This window comes from Salvia hispanica, chromosome 3 (genome assembly GCF_023119035.1).
Source record: "Salvia hispanica cultivar TCC Black 2014 chromosome 3, UniMelb_Shisp_WGS_1.0, whole genome shotgun sequence".
NCBI lineage: Eukaryota > Viridiplantae > Streptophyta > Magnoliopsida > Lamiales > Lamiaceae > Salvia > Salvia hispanica.
In genome coordinates, this window is record NC_062967.1 from 19,084,076 (window position 1) to 19,109,244 (window position 25,169).

Sequence of the window (25,169 nt, forward strand, 5' to 3'; positions counted from 1 at the left end):
AATTAAGTATATTTTCTGTCTCCTTTATTCTCCTATTTATAATAAGTCACATATTGGGCCCAGACAGGGATCTATGGAAGGCTTTGGATATGGGCTCCTCCAATTAGCTTTTTACTAATTAAATTAAACCCAATTTAATATAAGCTTAAAATTGGAATATTACGAGCAGCCACTACAGAAGTAATACTGCACTCCCCATCCAAATCCGAAATTACAAGTACTTCGGGTTTCCAATACTTTATATTTATTTCCCGCACTTAAGATAGAAACATCCATTAATTAATTATTGTCTGCTATGGACTTAATTAATTAATATCTTATTTATTCCAAGAGAGGACTCAGCAAGAAAATCTTATTTATTATTCATAGAGTAATTAAACTCCAACTAGCTAGGTTCCGAATAATAAAACCTTATTTCAAGCTTCTCTTGAGGATGTTATCAAACGAGACTCACCTCGCGCACGATTCAACATAATAGCAATCCTAGCACCGCTAGATACTAATCACCACTACCCAATATACCAGGCTTATTGGGTTGCGAAAAACCCGCACCATTTGGTAAGTCAAAGTAGTGCATAATCAATACCGTATGCTCAATGCTAACGTACATTGATTTAGAAATAATTTACGAGACCTCGTCTTTCAGTAGATAGCATAAAGACTGTCTCGCTGTTAGATCCATTCAGTGTTATACCACACCAACGTCATCTTATTTCAGTAAGGCTTAGAAATAATCGGACTGACGTTGCAACCTTTCACGATAGGTAGTCTAAGCCTATCTAGGTTGTGAAATTCTTCTTTTTTTTGTTTAGAACTGACCGTGTTACCTTAAAGTGGACGACGCCCACAACCGGTCTACTAAAACAAAGACTTAGACTTTGTTAAATTACTTATACATTTAAATATGCAATTAACATCCATTAAATGTAAAATATAACAACATTATGACAAAAATAATCTGTTTATTCATTTGGAAAATAAAATAAGAGTTTTAACAGTATTCAATCACTCGAAAGGTGATTTCTAGTATACAAACTCTAACAACTTTGACACTTAAAAACAAGGCCAAATAATGGCCTTAAAAACGGGCCAAATAATGGCCTTAAAACCGTGCAAAATCCGAGCGTATCAACTCCCCCAAACTTACATTTTTGTTTGTCCTCAAACAAAACAATAAAGACACAAAATAGACGCACGGAATGCATAAGGACTAAACGTCATAATTGCCTCAAAAGATGGAAGAATAGTTTAAACATGTATTAACGCAATCAAATCAAGCAAGGCTTATTAATGCACTTTCATTATTAACTCGTGGAACACCTTGAAATCAAGCACTCACATGTGGCAAACTTCCAAAGATGGGAAGTGTTCTCTCACTCTCAAAGTGTATAAAGATAATGTGTATATAAGCACTCAAATCATGCATCATGCAAAGTTTACCATAGGCTTGCTCAAAGTCTACTCCCTCCTCTACTAAATGTGATTAAGCTTCAAAAGTCCGAAAGGTCTTTATCTTTGGTTGTAATGTAGGCTCTTTGGTAGGTGAGGAATATTTGGCTAAAAAGTGACTAAAATAAAAATATCCCAAGTAGAGTAAAGATAACTCCACTTTTCTAAACCCAAGACACTTTTAACACTTTATTTATTTTTCTTCTTCAACTCACTTTCCAATCCTTTGATTTTCTTTTCTTTTCTTTTCAGAACCTTTCACACTTTTTCTTTTTTTTTTTTTTCTTCTACATCCTTTCTTTTATAAGATCAAGCACATATGTAGAATTTTTCTCAATTTCACAACTTGTACTTTTCTTTACATTAAGCACACTACTTTTTATACTTTCTCCTTATCTCTCCAATTCCTTTACAAAATAAGATAGCAAAAACTAACTAACCCAAGGAATTGTCTCCATTATGTTGGCTTCCAAACAAAAGGCTTAAAGGCTCAAAATTGGCTCCAAAGGGAAAAAATTTGAATTTTTGAGAGGGTCAAAATTTTGGATAAAAGTAGGCTAGAAAAGATGGCCTATCATCCTCCTAAATCAACTTAAACACTATGTAAACTTAGGCAAGACTAAGAGCAAGTTCTAGAAACATATACATGAATGCAGATAAATCACACAAGAATGAAATAATAGGCTCAAATCCTCACAAGGTATAAGCATGATCCACACTTCCGGCTTCAAAGCCAAGCATCCAACGATGATCCTTGAAGCTGTAGCTGACTACCGGCTGTGGATATGGCATGCTTATTTTGGAGTCGCCGGGTCAAACAACGACCTCAACGTCCTCCAGTCATCGCCCCTGTTCAACGACCCCAGTGCAATGACGTTGGTCCCGCCATCAGTTTCGTCGCCAACAGCAACTAGCACAATATGGGATACTATTTGGCGGATGAGATATACCCAAACTGGCCCGTCTTTGTGAAGACTTGCGATCGGACCAAAGAAGTCCTACTTTGCGAGCCGTCAGGAGGCAGCGCGCAAGGATGTTGAGCAGACATTTGGTGTGCTCCAGAGTCGATGGGCGATGGTGAAGGGTCCTTCACGGATGTGGTATATTCTCAACATCGGCGACATCATGTACGCATGTATCATTTTGCACAACATGATTGTCGAAAGTGAAGGTGACGAACTGACTCAGTGGACCAACGAAGATGATACGGGTGCCGGTCCAAGCTACGGCGTGGCCAGCGCGAATGTGAACATGAGGGTACCTCATGGAGAGGTTGAGCGGTTGCGCGCATTTGCCGACATGCAGCAAATAGATGCCCATATTCGACTTCAGGAGGATATCATCGAAGAGGTTTGGACGCGGAGGGGTGGACGTTGATGTGGTTGCTTTTTTTTCCGAATAATGTATGTTTTTTTTAATGAAATATTCGCATTTCCCCGTTCGTATTCGTGTCAAAATTTTAATTCCGTAAATTGAGTAATTGTGAATTTAATTTTATTGCGGGAAGTCCTAGTGGATGTCCTAGTGCATGGGAGTCCTAGTGATGTGCCAGTGGAATGGGAAGTCCAAGTGATGACGTGGCAAGAAGTTTTTGTGGGAAGTCCTGGTGGAAGTCCTAGTGGGAGGGGCGCCATTGGAGATGCTCTAAATGAAATCTGATTAACTTATAAGAGCATCTACAATAGGGAAGAATGTCCCAGCGGACACCCCTAAAACACCTCCTGCCACGTCATAAGGACATCCCACTGCACAATAGCGAACATCCCCAAGGACCCCCGGCGGACAAGAACAATAAAAATTCACCAGATTAAACAATTTACGGAATTAAAATTTCGACATGAATACGAACGGAGAGAGTGCAATAATAATTTCATTAAATAAAAAATAAAAATAGTACAATTATAAATATCAGCGTGCACCCCTCCGCGTCCATAGCTCTTCAATTATATCTTTCTGGAGTCGAATATGGGCTTCTTGTTGGCGTATGTCAGCAAATGCACAGACCCGATTGGCGTCTCCATGAGGTATCCCCATATGTACATTGGCGGTGGCCACGCCGTGGCTTGGATCAGCAGCATCAACATCATCATTGGCACAATCAGTCAATGTTGGACCTTCATTTTCAACAATCATTTTGTGCATGATAATACATGCGCACATGACATCAGCGGTGCAGTCAGGATACCACAGCCGTGTTGGACCCTTCACTGCCGTCCATCGAGCCTGTAGCACACCAAATTCCCGCTCCACATCCTTGCGCGATGCCTCCTAACGTTGCTCAAAGTAGATCTTCTTTTCTTCTAATGGACATCTGATCGTCTTCACAAAGACGGGCCACATAGGGTATATCCCATCTACCAAATAGTAGCCTATATCGTGCTGGTTGTCGTTGGCGATGAAACTAATGGCCAGACCAACGCCCATGCACTGCTCGTTGAAAAGGGGCGAAGACTGGAGGACGTTGATGTCGTTATTCGACCCGTCTACTCCAAAATACGCATGCCAAATCCATAGCCGGTAGTCAGCTACAGCTTCGAGGATCATCGTGGGATTCTTGCCTTTGAAGCCAGTCGTGTACACCCTTTCCAGGCGGCGGGGCAGTTCTTCCACTCCCAATGCATACAATCTATACTGCCCAACATTCTCGGAAACCCATGCTGATTTCCGTGCATATCCATCATAGCCTGACAGTCTTCGGGGGTAGGCTTCGGAAGATACATATCCCTGAATATCTCAATAACGCCCTCACAAAAATACTTCAGACAATCGCGGGCAGTCGTCTCGCCGATGTGGAGGTACTCGTCGAACATGTCAGCCACGCCACCGTATGCCAGCTGCCTGATTGTGGCAGTGCACTTCTGTATGATCGTGTGACCAGGTCTACCACTCGCATCCTTCCTGAACCTGAAATACTCGTATCGACGCTCTAAAGCACTCACGATAATCATAAATAGCGGCCGATGCATCCTAAAACGTCGCCGGAAAAAGTTATCCCCAAACCGCGGCTTCGAAGTGAAGTAGTCCTCAAACAATCGATGGTGTGCAGCGAAGTGGTCCCGGGGTACTACAACTCGACGATGGATGGGGCGGGGTACCACCTGGCTGTTGCTGCAAGTGCTCTTGTATCAAACAATTTATCTGGGTGGACGTATAAGCCCACACATCTTCATTAATTTGCCGCATTGTGTCAGCAACATCCCAATCACTACCACCCGAACCACTGCCACCCGCACCACTACTACTACCACCATCGCTAGCCATTTTGGATATACTGATAGAAACGTAGAGGGAGAGATAAGAGAAACTCGTTAATGCAAGTGGTGCGAATGAAATGAAGTTCAACGAGACGTATATATAGAGTTTTTTTTAAAAAAAAAATTCAAAAATCGGGACGTCTGTCGGGATGTCCGTCGTGTCACCGCAATAGCGGACGTCCGCGCACAACCGCAGAAACATGATGTCCGCCGGGGACGTCCACGTCCGTCTCAGTCGTGTTTCGGTTGTGTTGCATATCTATTTCAATTGTATTTCAGTTGTGTTGCATTACTTTTTTAATTCTTTACTCACTCTCTAGTTAAATATTTTGTCATGTATACCAGCACTGTTTTATATTGTTTCAAAAAATTTAAATAATTCATGTCTGATTTACATTTTTGGGAAATATTTCAGTTTCAATAAATTATCTTCGCTTTGCTCAAAATTTACTTTTTGGTGCAGAATTTGGAGGGACTCAATCTTCACAATTATTTGAAAGAGCTTATGGCAATCTGCACAGGATTTGAAAAGGCTTTTGATATGTGGAATCAAGATTTGCTTTTTTTGTTGGAGGTTTCTTTCCAAATCTCAATTCTCTCTCCGATTCCCGCCCAGCTTTCCGAGCGCCATAACCGTCCTCCGCCGCAACCTTCAGAGTATGTTTTAGCTAAATTGTGTTCTCTTTTAAAGCTTTCTGTATGCCTTCTATAAAGATGCTAACATCGACACGTATTTGCTTGAATACTAGTAGTAGTTTTTACTAAATTCTCGCTTCATCAGAACAATAGCTGTAGCTGATTCTTTCCTAATTATTTTCTGTACAAAGAATCACAGTATTAAGCCATGTGAATACTCATTATATTTGTTTTGAGAGACCTCATAATATTTTACTTGTGAGATTTAATCTTTTACAAAGAAACCGGGAATGTGACTATCTAATACTACTATTTGCCCAATAGCTTAACTTAAGGCCTACTACTAACCATTGTTTTGATGCACAAACCCTTTTAACGGTTTAGGTTTTGTTAATGTGAAAATAGTGCATAAACTTAATTTATTGATTGAGATGCCAATTCATTGCTATAATTGGATACAGATGGACTCACACATCAGAGATTGAAGTCTTTCACCAGTCAGCTTCACACAGAATGTGGAATTCTTGAGAGAATCGTGTATAAACACAAGAATCAGCATCAGAGATCCTCATATTTTCAATACATTCTTAAGGTTTGTAATCTTGGTTATGCTTATAGCTAATTGTTATGATACTGGTAGAAGTTCTTATATGCGTGTTGTTTGCATAATAGGTAAGAAGGGATCTGCAACTTTTGAAATCACTTAACCTGGACGAGGTATTGGAATCCTGTTTTCTGGTGATAAATGGAGACAGGCCAAAACAAAAGGTACAGCTTTTGGAAGGGTATTACTCCTCATCATACTCTCTTCTTTTGTTCTACCTTCCTTTTTTAATCAATTTAACTCAAGTTACTAAATTGGGTATTGTCAAATTCCTTGTAAATTTTCATCCTTCAATTGATGTGGAACCCTCTCAGTATGAAATATGAAGCTAGACTTTTTTGGTACAACAAAATCAAGCTACCATTGAACCATTTTGAGTTATATGTGTACTGAAAGACTACATACGATTGATTGGACAATGAAATTTTTTTGGTCAATATAATATTTAGGTCCTGCCAGAAAGATGTGAACTTGGAGTATAGTTTATAAGTGATCTATCTGGCGTTTCTTGTTATTTGTCACTTGTTACTTCTCCTATATCCATGTATGGATTCATTGGCTTGGTATTCAGAATCATAAATTTCATATTAATCTTAGGTACGCCAAGAAGTGGCCTTTTGCCGATGTCGTCCTTACTGAATTTGTTTGTGTGTTCTAAGATTCAACTAAATATGGCCAGTGACTCCATCTTGCTGTTTTGGGGCTGAAAAATTGTATTATAAATTTATAATTAATTGGTGGTTTATGTCAAATATGTAATGAGAAGTTCCTGCATAATTTCTCTTGTATGTAATGCTATAGAATTATTGTATTCTTGTTAATATTGTTGCCTACTTTCTGTAGTTTGAAGAGGAGAAAAACTAACAGTGGAAAGTATAATTTCCTGGAAAGGCTTTTGGGAGTTACCTGTCTATTGTCACAGGTGGTTTCCTTTCTCTATCAATTTTGAGATAACATGATGAAGCCAGCATTTCTCATTTCTGGCTTCTTTCTCATGCTTTTGCAGATTGTTGAGCCTTTGTTGAAGGCAGCTATGTATCCTTATAGTTCTCAACTGTTGATTGTGTTTGTGTGTGTGCACATATTTTTTCTTGTGTATAGGATAATGTCTGAACATGTCATGCATAAAATGTATTCATGTCTTCTTGTATGTCATACTATGCTATTTTAAAAAAAAAAATATCAGTACTGTTCAATGTTAATTATACTTTATATAAGAGTGTTTTGAGAGGTACTACAACATCTGCGTTTGCACTTCTCACCCACAGATTATAAGCAGAACTTCTACATTTTTCGTGCAAAAATTATTGACCAAATTTATAGTGTTCTCAATTCTGCCATTTCCAGTTCTTGGTTGTTGTCTTCCTGTATTTTTTAGTAGTGTATTATTCTTTCATTGTGGCTTCCATCAAATTGTGATGCAGTCTGTTCTGTCTGCCCTTTATTTTTCATTTATTTCAACTTTCGTTAGTTTATCCCTATGACCAAATCTACACAAGTTAAGTTCCCTATGATTCTTGTTTCACCCCACCTGTTCTTAATGTCTTTTTTTGGCACAAAGTGGACATTGGAACCACCTAATATAGAATTTTATCCTTACAAATTCGTCGTTGTTAATATCTTAACTATGCAAAGGGAGATATCCATGCTTCTTGCTCGGTCATTTTTCATGAAGTTTTCACTGGTGGTTTTGGCTGTGCTTGCACGTGTTCGGGTACTGGTTCAACAAGTGATATTTTCTGCAAACAGCTCATGCTGAAGTTGCTACAATAATTAAATTTATGTCATGATCTAATCAAGGATTTGATGGGTACACCATATGACCTATATGTGGATTCTCTTCCTTCATAAACTCTTTGAAACCATCCCTTTTTTTTCTTTGGATGAGAAGGTGCTTTGGTTGAGGAGTGCAATGGGTGTAATTCTAGTTTATGCTTGAATTTGTCAAGGGTATTGTTCAGCAATAGAAGTTATTCAGTCAGTCGCCAATAGGAAGTGGCATGCTTAATGCTTCCTATCATGATGCTATCGGCTATTCTTTAGATTGCCCTAACTTCATAAGGAGTCTGACATTAGTGAACATAACTATAACCCAAGTCTAAGTAAGTAATTGATGTGTTTTTCATTTATTTATAATTTCCTTATTTGCAGATGCTTCTTGATGCTGTTCTTCTATACAACACTATTTCTTCTCTTTCTCTAAAGGAACAAAGTATTAAACTAAAACAAGGAGGATTTGAGGTGAGTGCACTCTTGTTAGTGTTTGAAGCAAATGTGTAAGCTACTGCAGCGTCTATGTTGGTTCTTGTCAAAAAAAATTCCCCCTATATTTATCTTCGTTTGCTTCTCTTTCATTGACTTAATATTAGGTCTTTAGAGAATATTTTCCAAGAAAGGAGGAAGCCAAATTTTACTAGAGTGCATTTGGCAGAAAGATAAGTTTGTCTTAGTTGAGAAGAGAAGGATGAGCGAGGAGATATCTCATTGAGCACTCCGCAAAGTCTATATGAAAACATTGAAGTTATACTTGGATCCTAGTCCTGTTCTTTCAGCCTATGAGGATATCATTGCAATGATTTAATACATTACTTAAATTGAACTTGTATGATGGTTGGAATGGGATTTAGAATCTCATTTATCCTTAATGTTCTTTTTGATGATTCTGGGGTTGCAGCATAACTGATAAAACCAATGTTGAAGAAATTGAAAAAAGATGAGAAGAATGATCCAGATAAAGCTCCATCTTCTACTGCAAATATAGTTTCCTTAGAAGATGTATTATTCTCCAATTCCTGAGGTGGATCAAGTAGAAATAAGTTAGGTGGAGATGCTTCACGCTCTACATAGAAACTAGGCACCCTGCTATTTCAACTACATCGACCATTTCTTAATTCGGCGTGTTTATGTAAAAAATTAATTGTTTCAATTAATTGCGGCCACCATCCTTCTCTCTTATGTTATCACCGCCAACACCACACTAGTCCGCCACCACAAAAACTGCCGCCATTGCTGATTTCGGATGTCGATTTAGCAGCGTAACTGTTTTTTTTCTTTGTCAAACAAATGTGTTGTTAGTTTGTTTCAAAGCTTCCTTGAATTGTTTTGAAAAGGAAAAGGAGAAAGAAATTGAAACTTGTGTCTCCACTTCTTTGATTCTCTCTACTTCCTTTGTCATCTTGGAAAGCAAAAAGAATGTTGTGTGTGTGACTCATGTAGGGATTCATTTAAATTCATTGATTCTTCGTTGGAAACCGAAAATAGCTACGGTTCTCTCTTGGGCTCGTCTTGATTGAAAAAAAATAGACTAATTTTATTAACTTACTATTTTATCTGTATTAAAAAAAATAGACTAATTTTATTATTTTGGTCATCCTTAATATTAGTCCAAGCCAATATATAAAGAGTTTTTAACTAATTACTAACACTACTTCCACTATTTTTTATCTCTCTCTTTCTTAGTTTTTCCATCTCTCGTACTTATCATTTACGCATAAAGTTTGAATCATTTAGTACTAGGTTATCTATAGGCCCAGCTCATAAAAGTATTTAAATTATTCTATCCAACGTGAAATTGAGTCGAGTAACTAATTTTTAAGAATAAAGATTATTAATTTCAAATTGTAACTTAAATTTACAACTCAAATGGTAACTTTAACGTACAATTCTAACTGGTAGGAGTATAAAACTTAATAAAGATTATTAAATTCAAAACTTAATTATCCACTCCATAACTTGTTCTACACCAATTTATATTCCTCCACTTCAGTATTTTATAGTCCTATTTATTTACCTTTTAATGGGACTATATAGTCCACCCTATATTTTTAACAATTATTTTGTATTTTTCTAAAAATATTATTTGAATAAAATAAAATAGAAAAATATACATAAATTATTAAAAAGCCAAAAAAAAATACAATGTGAAATACTAAAATAAAATAAAATTTCAACAATTACATTTCCAAATTTCTTCAAATAAAAGTGAGTTGGGGACATTCTTGTGCTTCTATTTTCGCCAAATTAGGGACACAACCAACATTAGAACCCAAATTTGATTAATCTTATAGGACACATTTGAATTATACATGAACTAGGATAGCTCCCGAGTCCCGATCCACATGTGTACACTAGTCTAGGTAAGAGTGATGCCGAGTGTAGTACTATTTCCTAAAGAATCATTGAGCGAATTAACAAATGGTAGGTCAGACTAGTTTATATTGACAATTTTATTTTAAAAAATATTCTAACATTTAGCAATATTTTTTAGAAAAAAGAATTTTTAAAATTGAATTTCATTTTCTTTTTCTTTTTTTGGCTAAACAAATATTGAATGGGATTAATTCCAATACTAATTGATCTTGTTGTGATTTTTTGCTCAAAAGGAAAAATGAATAAATCATTCACGGGAAGTTAAAATCGTATGTTAAGTTAGTTTATCAAAATTCGATTGAGGAAATAATTGTAAATTCAAAGCATCACGGTGTAAAAATTTTAAATACTTTTGAAAACAGAGGTCGCAAATTTAACACGGTTTAAATCTAAAAATCCCTTAATGTTTCAAATTATTTTTAAATTCAATAGTAATACAATTAAGTTAAATTTATTAGTGTATTCAATTATAAAAAAAATTGAATTGTAATCCGATTCCGGTTAGGACCGGAATTAGTGTAATAAATTGAATTTACCATTTTTTTAGTGGCCCCTACATTCTACTAACTCTTTTACACTCACATTTTATTACTCCCTCCGTCCCGGCTAAGATGACACATTTCTTAGTCGACACAAGATTTTAGGAGTTATTGGTTAATGTATTTAATTGGAGAGAGTAAAGGTGGGTGTAAGATTTAAAATAGAGAGAGAAAGAAAGATGAATATTTAAATATGAGTGAGAAAAAGTAGTTGGGTGTATTAATTGGAGAGTGAAAGTTATACCAAAAATGAAACGTGTCATTTTAATTGGGACAAACTAAAAAAGAAAAATGTCATCTTAAGTGGGGCGAAGGGAGTATAAAATTAATATATAAAAGTAGGATTCACGTGCTACCCACTTTTTTAACTCACTTTCTATTATATTTCTTAAAACTCGTGTCCGGTCAAATGATGACGAATTATTAGAACGGAGGGAGTATTAAATTTTTTAGATTTTGATGGACTTTCTTCTTCCTCATACCAGTTGGCAGCCATTGTTGCTCTCTTGTGCAGTTTCAAATTTAAAATTCAGCCTCTTCTTATCATCGATTTCCAACGATTTAGCCTTCAAATGCATTAGTCTTGTAAGGGCTTAAGAAGGTAGTTCAAAAATTTCAGAAAAATTACTACCTCGTCCAATCGAAGATGGCCGATTTTCAATTTTTGTTTGTCTCACTCAAAATGACTTATACTAAAAAATAGAAATTCATTTATCTCTACTTTATTCATGCCATTTTACTTTATTCTCTCTACCTAATACAAAAAATAAAACTAAATAAAATCTAGTGTCACCCAAAGAAGGGGTCATCTTCCTTAAGACGGAGGGAGTACTAAGCCAAAAAAAAAAAAAATTGGTAGGGGCTTAAACAAACCTTCCCATATCTATGTCCACTGATTGATTCGGGGGGAGGTGGGCAGGAGGGGAAGTTCGGAGAGCCTAAATATATCTTAGGGTATCCACTATAGTTGGCCGGGCCAAGCCACAAAGTGTGGCCAGGCCACCAACACCCATGTTTTCTACTATAGTGGACATGCCCAAGCTACCAAATAATTTATTTTTTTCATTTTGTGTATATTTTAATTAAAAATGAGTATATTTATAGAATTTGTGTAGGAATGGGGTAAAAAAATGTGTATACTTATAGAATTAAAAAAAAAATAAAAAAAATTTGAAAATAGGGAGAGCCGCGGCTCGTGGCCGTTGCAATAGGAGAGCCGCGGCTCCTGCCCAAGAGCCGCGGCCTGGCCACGCGAGTGGCGCTCTCGTGGGCAACCCCCCCGCCACAAACGCCCATGTTTCGCACTATTGGAAGCCGCGGCCGGGCCACGAGCCACGGCTCTCCTATAGTGGATACTCTTAGGGTGAACCGAAAATAGCAAAATCGCCCCTGTGTACATAGAAAAATATGGGTTTTTAATAAATGCTACTCTCTCCGTCCCGGCTAAAATGATACATTTCTTAGCCGGCACGGGATTTAGGAGTTATTGATTAAAATATTTAATTGGAGAAAGAAAAGGTGGGTGTGAGTACGAAAATAAAAAGAGAAAGAAAGATGGATATTTTAATAAGAGTGAGAAAAAGTGGTTGATGTATTAAGAGCATTTCCAATGGGACGGATGTCCCATTGGACTTCCTGACAGACTTCCCAAAAACACCTTCCGCCACGTTATAAGGACTTCCCACTGCACTGCCACATCATAAGGACCTCCCACTGCACAATGACGGACATCCCGCACGGACCTCCACAATAAAAAATCACAAATTCACAAATATGCAATTTACGGAATTAAAATTTTGACACGAATACGAACAGAGAAAGTGAAATAAAAAAGAATCAAAATTCGGGGAGTATTAGTTTTATAATAAAATGTGAATAGGAATGAATAGGAATGAGTTAGTGGAATATGGGGTGCACTACCAAAAATGGTAAAAGTGAAATGGGACAAATTATGTGGGATGACCCGAAATGAAATACTAGGTCGAATTATCCGGGACGAAGGGAATATTTATTATTGTAAACTACTTTTTTTATGTGATCTTTATTTTATTTTATTACTTGTATATCAAAATGAGCATTAGAAACATTTATGGGGGTCTAAATGTTTAATATTTTAGATATATTGCTTTTATATTTTTTATTTTAATTAGTATATTAATATTTAATACCGCCCCTCCATATTCGGCTTCTGAATCCCTATTTGCCATCAATTACATCCAAGGGTCGTGTTAGAAAATGTTTGTCTATCTCTTTGGGTGCCTCTCAATTTACTTGCTACATGCTAATATAATATATTTAACATTTGAGTACGTATAAAATCATGAAAACTGGTTTCTTATTCCGAAATTGCATGGTACTTGCATACAAAAAGAAAAAACGCCAGTTGCTTCTAAATGAGCTAACTGTGGAGATCAACGTTACATGATCATCTCGATTGTTTCATCAAAATTCCCCGTTATTGATAATCCACAACCAACCGAGAACAACGCCGGCAAATATACCAGCAAGAAGAAATACCACCAGCAAATTACCCAATGCGTTCTGCTCCGGTGCCTAAAATGATGAAACACACACACATCTTTAATGTTATAGTTGTATTGACTAATTTTAAGCTTCGAAAACTCACCGTATAGCCCCTTGGCGCGACCGTGAGCACACAAACCGTGAGATAGCCATTGGTTAGTCCAAGAAAAGAGCATAGCATGATCATCCATCCTTGGTCTCCATACTTCGCAGTGAAGTAGAAGCACGGGATGAGCAAAATACGCGACAAACATGCAACGGTGAGACCCTTTCGCGATTCCAATCTGATGGGATCAATGAGAGGGACGTATCTTCCTATAAGGTCCCCAATGTTGTAGCATGCCACCAACACAACCGCGTACCTTTACACAATTTCATTTCATTTGCATATTGACTCTCGAAAGAAAGAAAAATAACGCGAAAGGTGACGTACCAAGCCCCTAGCTGGTGTTCACCGGTGTTTTCGTATAAAAATCCCGGGAAGATTGAGAGAGTAAGAGCGTATATAAACCAAAGGTTGAAGGCATAATCTTTATTCTTGTGTATCAACTCCTTATTGGTTAAACGTTCATTTTTAACAATCTGCAATATTAATATATCCATGCTTAGTATCAAATAAATGAAATTGAACGTTTCAATAAAACAATTTTACATCTTCATTATCTTTGGCATGGATTCCGGCTGCAGCAAGATCAGATGTAACTGTTTTCGAACCTTCCAAGGCCGCCTTCTTACGGTAATGCTTCACAATTGGAAGCTTCCCAAAGACATTCGCGTAGAGAAAAATGCAAAGAAATTCAAACAATGTTGAGATAGAGAGGAAGAGAACTGCAAAGAAAACAAAACAAAACCATGCATTTATATGTAATAGACTCATTGGATTGGTATATGATTTAGTTATACAAAACAAGAAAATTGAGAAAAGTACTTACTAACACCCTTACGAAGACCTTGATCTGTTTTATCGAAAATTGCTTTTGTAACCAGTCTCAAGATCGAGGTTAGGGCTCCGGAAGCAGCCAAGCCAGCAAAAAACGACTGATTGAGCAACCGCATACATGATCATCTTAACTTAACGAGCTAAAAATAAATAAATAAATAAATAACACCTGCACGAAGTCGGGATCCATGTAAGACAGATCTCCAACCATCCCTCCTTGGACGCAAGCATCCGCTAGTCCAAAAAGAGCAACAAAAACACAAATCCCGATATAATCTCCGATCCCTCTTCCCCCTGCTGTTCCTATATCTATCTAGTAAAGTAGACATTTCGTGTAAGCACACGAAGCGTACTTAGAAGTAAAACGATGCACAACTCAACTCAACTCAACTCACCAGTATCAGACCTAATGTGCTTAAGAAGAAAATGATGTATCCATACAAGATTCGCCTCCTCGTATCCACCTTAGCCTCGTAGTGAGCCAAAAATGACATTGTTCCCAACGCAAACGGCTGGTAAACTAAGGTGAGCACCCGTGACGGATGGTAACGCTACACATCAAACATATATAAAATGTTACGATATTTATTACGAAAAAAATCAATTAATGGATCAAAGGAAAAGTTATACTCACTGGAAATAACTCATAGTAATAATCTTGAACTGTTAACATACTATTCCATGCTACAAGAGTGCCTAGTCCAAGAAACCAACATACCACAGTGGCATGAAACTTGCCCTAATTTCCCAATCAACACAAAAACAAGAATACATCAATAACAAAAAAAAATGGTATTTAAAATTTTTGCAAGAGAATAAAAAAATGACACAAACCTCAATCCTAGTGGGAATTGAGGCCCCTTTTGGATCAACAGTGTTCATTTTTCTTCTTCTCTAGAAACCTGAAATTTATCATTAACCTGAAATTTATCATTACATGCATATACAGAAGCATTAATCACATAAAAAGTTGAGATACATAATTATGTATGTTTGTATGTATATGAAATCTCTAAGCAGAGTAACGGGAAGAAATTGCGATGGAGTACAAAGCAATTCTTGGATTAATAAAATTGATAGAAGAGAGTGGATTCATACCGGAAAAATCAAAATTTTGCATCGAGGGAAACGTGGAAAGTGATGAACAAACGTTGCACTGTGTATTTATATAATACTATGTAAATACAATTATACGATGCCATCGGGATAGTAGTATTTTGTCCACCGTCTAAATGTCCCTTCCAATTTTAGCATATTTAGTTTTAACCGATTTTTTATTAATACAATGTAAATAAAAATTTTTATTAATGGGATACCAGTGCCATAATTATTGAATTGGCAATGTCTATTTTTATGCATAACTATGTATAAATAATTATATATTTTTAATGAGAATCAACCTTGATAATATTTATTCATATGAAATTCTTTAAATGAGAACTTTTATTTATTGATGGAATAAAAATGATTTTTAGTAATTCAATCGAATTATTACACTAAACCAAATTCATTTTAGTGTATAATGTCACACTATTTTATTTCGACTTTTACATTAAATTCAATCCCGAAAAACCAATGGGGTCGCAACGCAAATGACAGTACAGAGCCGTGGTGATCTTGAGATTACAGATTCAAACCCCGCCACCAGTTGGGAGACTTTCGGCCTTAATCCGCAAATCCGGTCGAGCAGGATTAGTCGAATTCCGCCGAAAGATGGGTTCTGTACAACTATGGTTAAACCAAGAAAAATTCAAACCCAAAAAATATTCCTCCCTCACTTACTTTTTATACTTTCAATCATATTTATATATCTAATCCATGACACTTTGTCAATAACTCAATGAAGTAGGAAAATATTTAAATCAATGGAGCTCACATCACTTGTGATTTTATTTCAATAGAGTGGTGCATGAAGGGATGCATATTATTATAATGTTGAAATTTTAAAAAAAAAATTGCAAAATAAGAGCCGGGAGTCTGATTGTCGATTAAGAAATATATCCATGGTATTTATCGAAAGAAAAATGCTTGATACTCCTAGTAAAACAATTTTGAACCCCTAAATGAAAATTCAGAGAAATCAATTATCATGGGTACTACTTAGGTCAATGTATTATTCAAAAAGAAATGTAAATAGTAGTACTGTTTAATTTATCACTGATTCAATTATGTGTCCGATCACACAAATTCCGTAACTATATAAATGGTGAATGCATTCCTGATATAATTAACGGATTGTATTAAGATGACAATTCACAGCCACTTTTAAAATGATAATGTACCGCTAATATGAACCCTAGGTTTAGGAGCAGATTCAATCTTAGCCTACCACGTGGGCAGACTTGCTTGCCTATGTATCGTAGATTATTTGATTATCTTTGATTTCGTATCACATATTGCTTGGAACCATATGTCGAGTTGTTTGCCTATATATCGAAGATTGCTTCCCTATATATCACTGATTGTTTGTCTAAGTTGTCATTTTAACTATGGTGAAACGATAATGCTCTGATTTCTTATCTCATATTATATGCAAGCAATATGTGATATATATGCAAACAATTCGACATATGATTCCTATATATCACATATTGTTTGCATATATATTGCATAAGTGCCGTGGAGATGGTGCTCTCCCACGGTCACTTACATCTTTCTCCAGCCGAGGAGGTGGCCACCTCCCAACGGCCTCCATAACTTTATTTGTGACCCGTGGAAGGTGGCCACCTTCCACGGCCACTTGTGTACACTAATCCGAGTAGGGACACCACCCTCACTTGGACCCGAATTCGATTCTTACGTTCCAACCAAACAAATAGGCATAAAACATATCATTTATGGCAAGACAACATCATTTACATAAACAACAAACATAGATTCACATTTTCATATTTTCATCCACATTAGTATGTAGGATAGAAAAGTTCACCTCGTTCGTTTAATTTTCTTAATTTGAATTTCTCGCTCCGACCTTAACTTGCTCGCGGAGATAGCTTTCTTTTTGAAAATAAAAAAAAACATGTTCTTGATCAGACTCAAGGAAAAATATATAATCAAATTGCATGCTAAAGTGAGGTTCTGGTTTGTTCTCTATTCTTTCTTAAAAGTTTTCTGAAATTATTTTACAAAAATTAAACCGGTCACGGTGCTACTATATTAAAACTCAGCTTTCCTTCGAATTAATTATTTCAAAAATTAAAATATCGTCTAAGATATTATCACAACGTCCCCACAATTATTTATTTACACCTTACATTAATTTGGGAAGCCCAAACTTTAATATACGAATGCAACAACTAAAACAATTAAATCCTAGTCTAGCTCTTATCAAATTAGTCCAAAACCATATACTCCAAGTTCCGGCCCAACAAAGTGACTCCCAAAACAAGTCCTATTAATTTAATTAAAATTCATTCACTTATTAAAATGAAAAATGGTAATGTATCTCTCATTTTCTCTCTTCCAGTAAATACCCAAAACTAACTCTCTCTCTCTCTAAACAAAACACTAAAAAAAGAAAAAAACGTTTTCCTTCTTCTGTCTCTCACTCGCCGCCCCCTTCCTGATCAGCGCCGCCGTCTCACGCTTCCGTCGTGAGACGGCAGCCACCTGCCACCTCCATCTTAGAACTTCTCTCCCCCTCTTCTCTCTCTTTTCTCACCCCGATACAGCCTCATCTCTCTTCTCCGAGGATTCTGCACAATCGCCGCCGCGGGGATTCTCTCCCTCTTGGCTGCTGCACGCGCAAGCGCAGGTGTCACCGTTCGGGGTACTGTCGGTGCTGCAACAACTCTTTTCGGCCAGCGGTAATTCCTTCCCCCTTTTTTTCTATTCTCGATTTTATTTAATTATATGAGTTGTTCTCGAGAAATTGGAGTTGATTTGGTTTCAAGAGGCAAAAACATCTTCTACTAGAATAAAGGTTGAACTTATTCCAAGTGATTTTAATGTTTGCACCAAATTCTCATGAGTTAACTACTGTGAATGATGAAAAGTATGCTATGGAAATAAAACATAGATATGGGAACTTAGAAATTATACCCTGTTGTTGGGAGAAAACTGTAAGAAGAACACTAGTGGAGCTCACTGTCTCTACCCCTTTTCTATCTGACTCCTATAGAAGTATCCATGGTCCTTATGCAATCAGACTAATCAACATTTAACATATAATCCATCAAATTGAAGCAACTATACATTTACAAGTCCTAAATAACATCAACCTAATATGATTAAACACTGAAAAATAAAGTGGTCCCTAACTTTTCTTAGTGCAAATGAACTGCATGGGAAGATCACTTATAACCAAAACGATGTCGTTTCTCAAAACGACCCATGGTTGATCAACCACAACCAGTCGAGAACAACGCCCGAAAATATACCACTGATGAGAAACACAACCAACAGATTGCCCAACGCATTCTGCTCCGGTGCCTACATACAAAAATACCTCATCCACGTTACCCAAGGCGGTCACGCTTGCTAGCAAGTGTTCGACAAAAGAAATTTGTGAAACTCACCTTATACACCTTAGGCGCGACTAAGGCACAGACCGTGAGATAGCCGTTTGTCAGCCCTAGAAACGAGACCAGCATGATCATCCATCCTTGGTCTCCATACTTGGCCGTGAAGTAGAAGGACGGAATGAGCGCCAAGCGAGACAAACACGCGACCATGAGACCCTTTCGCGACTTCAACCGGATGCAGTCAATGAGAGGAACATACCTTCCGACGAGATCCCAAAAGTTGTAGAGTGCCATGAGCACAACTGCATACCTACATACATATGAAGCACAAAGACAACTCAATTTCATGTTTATTTGCTAGAGAGAGAGTGATCAATGAGATTACTATATACGGTAACTCACCATGATCCTAGCCGGTGTTGGCCAGTGTTTTCGCATAAGAAACCGGGGAAAATCGATAATGTGATTGCATAGATCAACCAAAGGTCAAAGGCAAGATCACGATTCTCCCAAATCAATGCCTTGTTGCTTAACCTTTCACTAACCTAAAATACTAAAAATGTAAATAATGTTGTAAACTCAAATATGAAATGGACTTGTCATAATACAAATACTTACAGCTTGATCATCTGTGGTATGGATCCCGGCAGCAGCAAGATCCGATGCAACGGTTTTAGAGCCCTCCGAGGCTGCCTTCTTGCGGTAGTGCTTGACAATTGGTATTCTACAGAAGACGAATGCATATAGGAATAAAGAAATGAATTCTAACAAGGTTGAGATGGACAGGAACAGAACTGGAAAAACAGAGAAGAAAATGTCATTTCGTAAAAGTAAACCTTGCTATGTATTATTACATGAGTGAGTGAGAGTGACTCACTAACACCCTTGCGAAGGCCGTCATCAGTTTTGTCGAAAGCCCATTTTGTAATGAGCCTCAAGCCGGAAGTGAGGGCTCCGGATGCAGCCAAACCAGCAAAGAAGGACTGCAGGAAGGTAGGATCCATGAAGGATAAATCTCCAACAATCCCTCCTTGGGTGAAAGCATCTGCTAGTCCAAAACCAGCAACGAGAAGACAGATACCGACGTAATTTGCAGCCCCTCCTTTCCCTGAAGTTCCCACATCCAGCTGCAACCAAGTACGGGATTAAAAAGGGTGCGCGGTTGTGAAAACAAACGAGATGGGATGATCGGTCAACTCACGAGTACAAGTGCGAGTGTGCATAAAGAGAAGAGGATGTATCCGAACAAGATTCGCTTCCTTGTATTGATCTTGGCTTCGTAGTAAGCAAGTAACATCATAGTTCCAAATGCAAAGGGTTGATACACCAGGGTAAGTACCCTTGATGGATGGTACTTCTGCAAAGCAAACAAACATAGGACTACATTTTATCGCATTATACAATGTTGCCAACTGCACGTTAGTTTGATATTGTCCGCTTTTGGACATGCCTGCACAGATTTGTTTGCAAGCCGATAGGCTCAACAAAACATAGCAAAAACTAAAAAAACAAATAAAAAAAGGTTACCGGGAAGACTTGATAGTAATAATCGGAGATAGTTAGCATGCTATTCCACGCGACGAGATTGCCTAAGCCGAAAAACCAACATATGATAATGGCCATGAGTCTCCCCTAAATTTAATCACATATAATTATGATCGAGACAAAAACAAGAATGTATCTACAATACAAACAATTGACAGAATTCAGACAAACCTCAATCTTAGTGGGAACTGAGACATCGGTATGGTTAGTCATGGCTCCCCTCTATAAGTTTAATGAAGGCGTTGATTGAACGTATTAAGTAAATAAATCTGTAGCTCGATATATATATTTGACTTCGAATCCAATTGAATCTTTTTAGATTTTCATTCAAAGTGAATCTCAGTCTCTTTTCAGATAAAGGATAAGAAAAAAATATAAATCTTTTCGATAAAAATCAGATCATGTGCACGGGAAAACGAGAATTGGACATGAGAAATAAGTTTTAAATAATCAAAAAAGATACATTATTGATTTCTTTCTCATTAATTTACAATTGTTTTAGGCTTTTATATATGTCTGTGTTTTATTATAAAAAAGTTAAATATTGATTCACAACTCCAGTAAGTAAATCCGGAAACCGCTTATGTTATTTTGATAATCGGGTTAGTAAAACTCATTGGGATATATATATCAATAATAAATAAATAAATAGGTCATGATGTATAGTTACTCAAATTTAAAAATCTACTATTAAATAAAGTACTAATAAATAGAATCACTAAAACAAAACCGGGTAATGGACATTTTTTAATGCAATTATGACCATAATTTGTGGTTTTAACTATATTACCAACTCTTCGTACATTGTTTTTATTGTTAGTGTTTCAACTAAAATTAAAAGATACAAATTGAAGTGTCCTAAAAAATTAAAAATTTACGTTAATTTAATTTTAACTTAGAGACACTTTGTTTTGCAGTTATTAATTGTGGTTATTTTTTAATATTTTCTAATAACGTACTCCTTCTGTTCTATATTAATATAATCATTTTTCTATTTTAGAAAGTTCCAAGTTAACTGAGTCATTTCTATTTTTAGCAAAAAATTATTCTCGCTTTTACTTTATTCTCTCTTCATCTCTCTTATTTTATTATATCTTACTTTATTCATCATCTATTTAACACACTATTTTTAAACTTCGTGCCAAAAAAATACTTCTATTAACAAAGAACGGAGGGAGGATGTGATTGTGTTTCAATTTTTATATCTAGCGGTGGTTAAAGGTGCTAGTATAGTTGTTATTGCACTAAATAGTGTCATGATCAAGGTCAAGTTGATCTGTCCCTTTGAGGTGTTTAAGACCGAGGTTCTATTGTATGTAAATTCTGGACATTTGAAATTAATTATAGTATAATAAATATCCTCTCTGTCTAATTAGAAATGAAACATTTACTTTTTGGTACGAGATTTTATGTGTGTTGTTTTGTGAGTTAACGAGGAGAGAATAAAATAAGAAAGATGAAAAAGTAGAGATGGTGTTATTTCCATTTTATGAAATGTTTCATTTTAATGGGACAACCCTAAAAGGAAAAACATTTCATTTTCAATGGGACATAGAAAGTAATTGTTTTGCATTATATATAACGTTGGGTAGAATAAGTTAATCAAATTAAACATACAATATAGTCATTTTCCATTTTGAGATGTTCCACAACAGTAGAGGTATTTCCCATTTGGAAATATTACTCCTTCCGTCCCACAAGAATATGCACTCTTTCCTTTTAGTCTGTTCCACAAGAATATACACTTTCTAAATTTGGAAACTCTTTTCTCTCTAATGAGGTGGGACATATTCTCCAGTAACAATACTTTAATTACTTTTTCTCTTTATCTCTCTCTTACTTTACCAATCTTACATTAAAACCATTGCCGAACACAAAGTGCATATTATTTGGGGACGGAGAGAGTATTACATTTTCTTTTTCTTTCTTTATTCTCTATCTCTCCCACACTATTATATCTCCACTTAACACACTAAACATCTACTCCCTCCGTTCCTCATTAATGTCCAATTTTGCCATTTCCGCCGATCCCTTATTAAGAGTCATATTCCACTTTTACCATAAACGATAAGTAAGCCCGACATTCCACTAACCTATTTAATCCACTTTTATTTACATTATAAAACTAAACCCTAAACTCTACTAAACTTTTATTATAAAACTAATGTATAGTGGAACTCATATTCCACTAACCTATTTAATCCACTTTTATTTACATTTTTTAAAACTCATGTCGAAACCAAATAGGACACTTAGAAAAGAAATGCTTTTATTACCACAGATCGAAGGAAATGCATTTTTAGTTTCTAGACATTGCACTAATATCGCCTCATGCAACTATTCTTTAAAAATATCACCTGATATTTCTAAACATTGATATAATATTGCTAGGAGGACTTTTGCAATTTTTATACTTTTCCGATTGGGATGAAGTCCCCATCTCTTCTACTTTAACCGTCTCTCCAACTTTATGGCCATATAAACCATCATCCCGCTCTACATGGTATTGAAGGTCCACGACAAAATTTGCAATTTTCTTATTAAACTAATAAGACAAGGTTTGTGCATCGGTTTATGGTCTTTAATTCACCCTTTATTGTGGAGATAATGCACACAAGTATGTTAATGTGCATGTAAAGGGGTAAAAGTGAAGCAGTAGCGCCAAGTTGCTTATGAAGAGTGAAATGTTATTTTACCAATGGTTCATAGCGCAGTTGGCAGTGCAGATTTGTGGTGACCTTAAGATCACGAGTTCAAGTTTCGGTATTCGCTGCGAGACTTTCAATCTTAATCTGCAAAACTGATCAAACAAGATTAGTCAGATTCTGCCAAAAGTGAGTTTGGTATTACTACGATAGAAAAAAAAAATGAATGCCATATCCCAAATTGTTATAGTTTATGGTTTGTGAGATCTTTTAGCTTTCCATTTCCATGTAAAAGTTATACTCCCTCCATCTCATTTTAGAAGTCCGGATTGAGTTCGGCACGAATTTTAAAAAATGTAAAGGAAAGTTGGTGAAAAAAAATAGTAGAATGTGAGTTCTACTTTTTTTTATATTAGTTTTATAATAAAATGTGAGTGGAAAAAAGGTTAGTGGAATGTGGAGCCTAATACCATTTATGGAATATTCCAACCGGGACTCCTAAAATGGAACACCCAAAAATGGTAAATCGTGACTCCTAAAGTGGACGGAGGGAGTAATATGCAAATATAAACTAGTTATGATGACATTCTTGTTAATTTTCCTAAAATACCATTTTATATACTTTCTCAGTCACAATTTAAGTGGGACATTTGATGCACTATTTATTAGCACTAAAAATACCTGCAAGTATACAAAGTAGATCTAGTATAGCTAAAGGTCAGTACCGGATTGTCGAACACGAGGAATAAGATCACCAATTGGCTATCTTCTACTAAGCCTCTTTTACTATTTGGAGAACCAGAGAATTTTGTGAAAACAATTAAATTGTAAGTAGAAAACAAATGAATGTAGCATAAACTAGAGATTGAATAAATGAGATAAGAGAATTCCAGGGATGTGCGTGCGTCCCAGCGGTCGCTGGGCGTCTTCAGACCTTTCAGCACAACTTTCCGGAGTGGACCGCTTCAAACGCAGAGGTCGCTGCGACACACGCAGCGGGCCGCTGGGCTTCTTTGAACGCGCCAGAATTCCATCTTCGACTTTTTCCTATCTTTTTGGCTCAAATATGCACAATTCTCACAAAACATGTCAAAATACCAAAATAGATCAAATATACGAAATATAGACATGAATCATGGTTTAGACACTAAAAACAGACCAGATAAGGGTCCTAAAATAGTGCAAAATCCGAGCGTATCAACCTTTCTAATTCAACATAAAATTTAGTATAACATTTTCGTGAGTTAAGTGAAAAAAGATAAAGTAAAAAATAAATAAATAAATAAAGATAGTAATAATTCTATTTTACAAATATGTCATTTAGAATGGCTCCCAAAAGAGAAAATGTGCCACTTCGAGTGGAACAAAAAAAACATGTATAGATTCGACACCATTACTAAGGCCATGTTTGGTTGCCAGGATTCTGTCTGGGAAAGTAATCTGATTTACTTAAATTTTAAATTCTCGTGTTTGTTTTGGTTTTTAATCAAATTGGGAAAGTAATCAAAATCCGAGAACAAGGAAAGTTAGTACTCCCTCCGTCCCACTCAAGATGGCCACATTCTTGAGTGGCACGAGAATTTAGGAAGTGTTGTTAGGTGGAATAAAGTAGAAAGAAAAAAGGTAGTTGAATATTTTAATAAGGAGAGAGGAGGTTATTTCCAATATTGGAAAGTGGTCATCTTGATTGGGACAAACAAAGAAGGAAAGGTGGCCATCTTGAATGAGGCGGAGGGAGTACAACTTTCCAGGATTCTAAATCCTAACTATTCTTAGGTATTCTTTTTCCCAGTTTTAGGATTCTTACATAATTAATGCAATATAGTCTAGTTTTATTATATTAATAATATTTAAAAAATAATTTAAAATTAGTACTTAATTTCAGTATAATAAATAAGTACGATTAAAATTATCATAATTATAACTATATTTTATAATATTTCAATAATTTCATAAAAGTAATTAATAATTTATTAAATAATTAAAATATAATTATATAATATAAATTATATAATAAATAATTATTATTATATTTTATAAATTAATAATTAATTAATAAAGTCATATTGAAATTTTAAATTATGAAATTTATTCAATAATAATAATAACATTTATTATTATAATAAATGAGTATATATTCTATGTGACTATAATTATAATTATATTATTATATATTGTGATGGACAATCCATATTTAAACTATATCCATCATAATAATAAATATAATAATATAATTATTATTATTTGTAATTAATAATTAATAATAAATAATAAATTTTATTTTTTATTGTTTTTAATAAATAAAAAGGTAATAAATATATTTTTAGTTTGTGTTTAAATTAAAATTAAAATTTAAAATTTTGATATTTTTTAAACACAAGAAAGTAAAGTTACTAGGAATCATATTTCTGTGATTCATTTT

The 25,169-nt window shown here is 35.7% G+C and overlaps 4 protein-coding genes across 4 annotated transcripts; 1 reads left to right on the forward strand and 3 right to left on the reverse strand.

Moving 5' to 3' along the window:
• Positions 1 to 3,357: 3,357 nt before the first annotated feature.
• Positions 3,358 to 4,397, reverse strand: LOC125209520. The gene is made up of 2 exons (XM_048109119.1): positions 4,008 to 4,397; positions 3,358 to 3,717 (listed from the first exon to the last, which is right to left on the reverse strand). Exons 1-2 carry the CDS (start codon positions 4,395 to 4,397, stop codon positions 3,358 to 3,360), a joined length of 750 nt encoding a protein of 249 aa, XP_047965076.1.
• An 87-nt stretch (positions 4,398 to 4,484) lies between these two features.
• Positions 4,485 to 8,835, forward strand: LOC125209521. Its single transcript, XM_048109121.1, has 9 exons — positions 4,485 to 4,571; positions 5,204 to 5,360; positions 5,801 to 5,931; positions 6,012 to 6,124; positions 6,787 to 6,865; positions 6,950 to 6,978; positions 7,579 to 7,657; positions 8,095 to 8,184; positions 8,313 to 8,835. Exons 1-9 carry the CDS (start codon positions 4,485 to 4,487, stop codon positions 8,358 to 8,360), a joined length of 813 nt encoding a protein of 270 aa, XP_047965078.1. The 3' UTR covers positions 8,361 to 8,835.
• A 4,112-nt stretch (positions 8,836 to 12,947) lies between these two features.
• Positions 12,948 to 15,231, reverse strand: LOC125209027 (equilibrative nucleotide transporter 3-like). The gene is made up of 10 exons (XM_048108607.1): positions 15,193 to 15,231; positions 14,929 to 14,996; positions 14,729 to 14,833; positions 14,490 to 14,645; positions 14,264 to 14,407; positions 14,087 to 14,192; positions 13,807 to 13,982; positions 13,588 to 13,736; positions 13,258 to 13,516; positions 12,948 to 13,184 (listed from the first exon to the last, which is right to left on the reverse strand). Exons 2-10 carry the CDS (start codon positions 14,974 to 14,976, stop codon positions 13,074 to 13,076), a joined length of 1,254 nt encoding a protein of 417 aa, XP_047964564.1. The 5' UTR covers positions 14,977 to 14,996; positions 15,193 to 15,231; the 3' UTR covers positions 12,948 to 13,073.
• Positions 15,232 to 18,414: 3,183 nt separating this feature from the next.
• LOC125210661 (equilibrative nucleotide transporter 3-like) lies at positions 18,415 to 20,315 on the reverse strand. The gene is made up of 8 exons (XM_048110219.1): positions 20,274 to 20,315; positions 20,085 to 20,189; positions 19,759 to 19,914; positions 19,435 to 19,684; positions 19,176 to 19,351; positions 18,960 to 19,102; positions 18,612 to 18,867; positions 18,415 to 18,525 (listed from the first exon to the last, which is right to left on the reverse strand). The coding sequence occupies exons 1-8, from the start codon at positions 20,313 to 20,315 to the stop codon at positions 18,415 to 18,417; spliced, it is 1,239 nt and encodes a 412-aa protein (XP_047966176.1).
• Positions 20,316 to 25,169: the final 4,854 nt, after the last annotated feature.

Coding starts and splice junctions, on each gene's coding strand:
- LOC125209027 (XM_048108607.1), bottom strand. CDS start 14,976: ATGAACACTGTTGATCCAAAAGGGGCCTCAATTCCCACTAGGATTGAG. Junction 14,646..14,728: donor ATTACTATGAGTTATTTCCA/GTGAGTATAACT, acceptor TTTGATGTGTAG/CGTTACCATCCGTCACGGGT. Junction 13,517..13,587: donor GAACACCAGCTAGGGGCTTG/GTACGTCACCTT, acceptor AATTGTGTAAAG/GTACGCGGTTGTGTTGGTGG.
- LOC125209521 (XM_048109121.1), top strand. CDS start 4,485: ATGGTGTGCAGCGAAGTGGTCCCGGGGTACTACAACTCGACGATGGAT. Junction 4,572..5,203: donor CTGTTGCTGCAAGTGCTCTT/GTATCAAACAAT, acceptor ATTATTTGAAAG/AGCTTATGGCAATCTGCACA. Junction 6,125..6,786: donor AAGGTACAGCTTTTGGAAGG/GTATTACTCCTC, acceptor TACTTTCTGTAG/TTTGAAGAGGAGAAAAACTA.
- LOC125209520 (XM_048109119.1), bottom strand. CDS start 4,397: ATGATTATCGTGAGTGCTTTAGAGCGTCGATACGAGTATTTCAGGTTC. Junction 3,718..4,007: donor GTACACGACTGGCTTCAAAG/GCAAGAATCCCA, acceptor GAGCAACGTTAG/GAGGCATCGCGCAAGGATGT.
- LOC125210661 (XM_048110219.1), bottom strand. CDS start 20,315: ATGACTAACCATACCGATGTCTCAGTTCCCACTAAGATTGAG. Junction 19,915..20,084: donor ATTACTATCAAGTCTTCCCG/GTAACCTTTTTT, acceptor TTTGCTTTGCAG/AAGTACCATCCATCAAGGGT. Junction 19,103..19,175: donor ATACCACAGATGATCAAGCT/GTAAGTATTTGT, acceptor TTAGTATTTTAG/GTTAGTGAAAGGTTAAGCAA.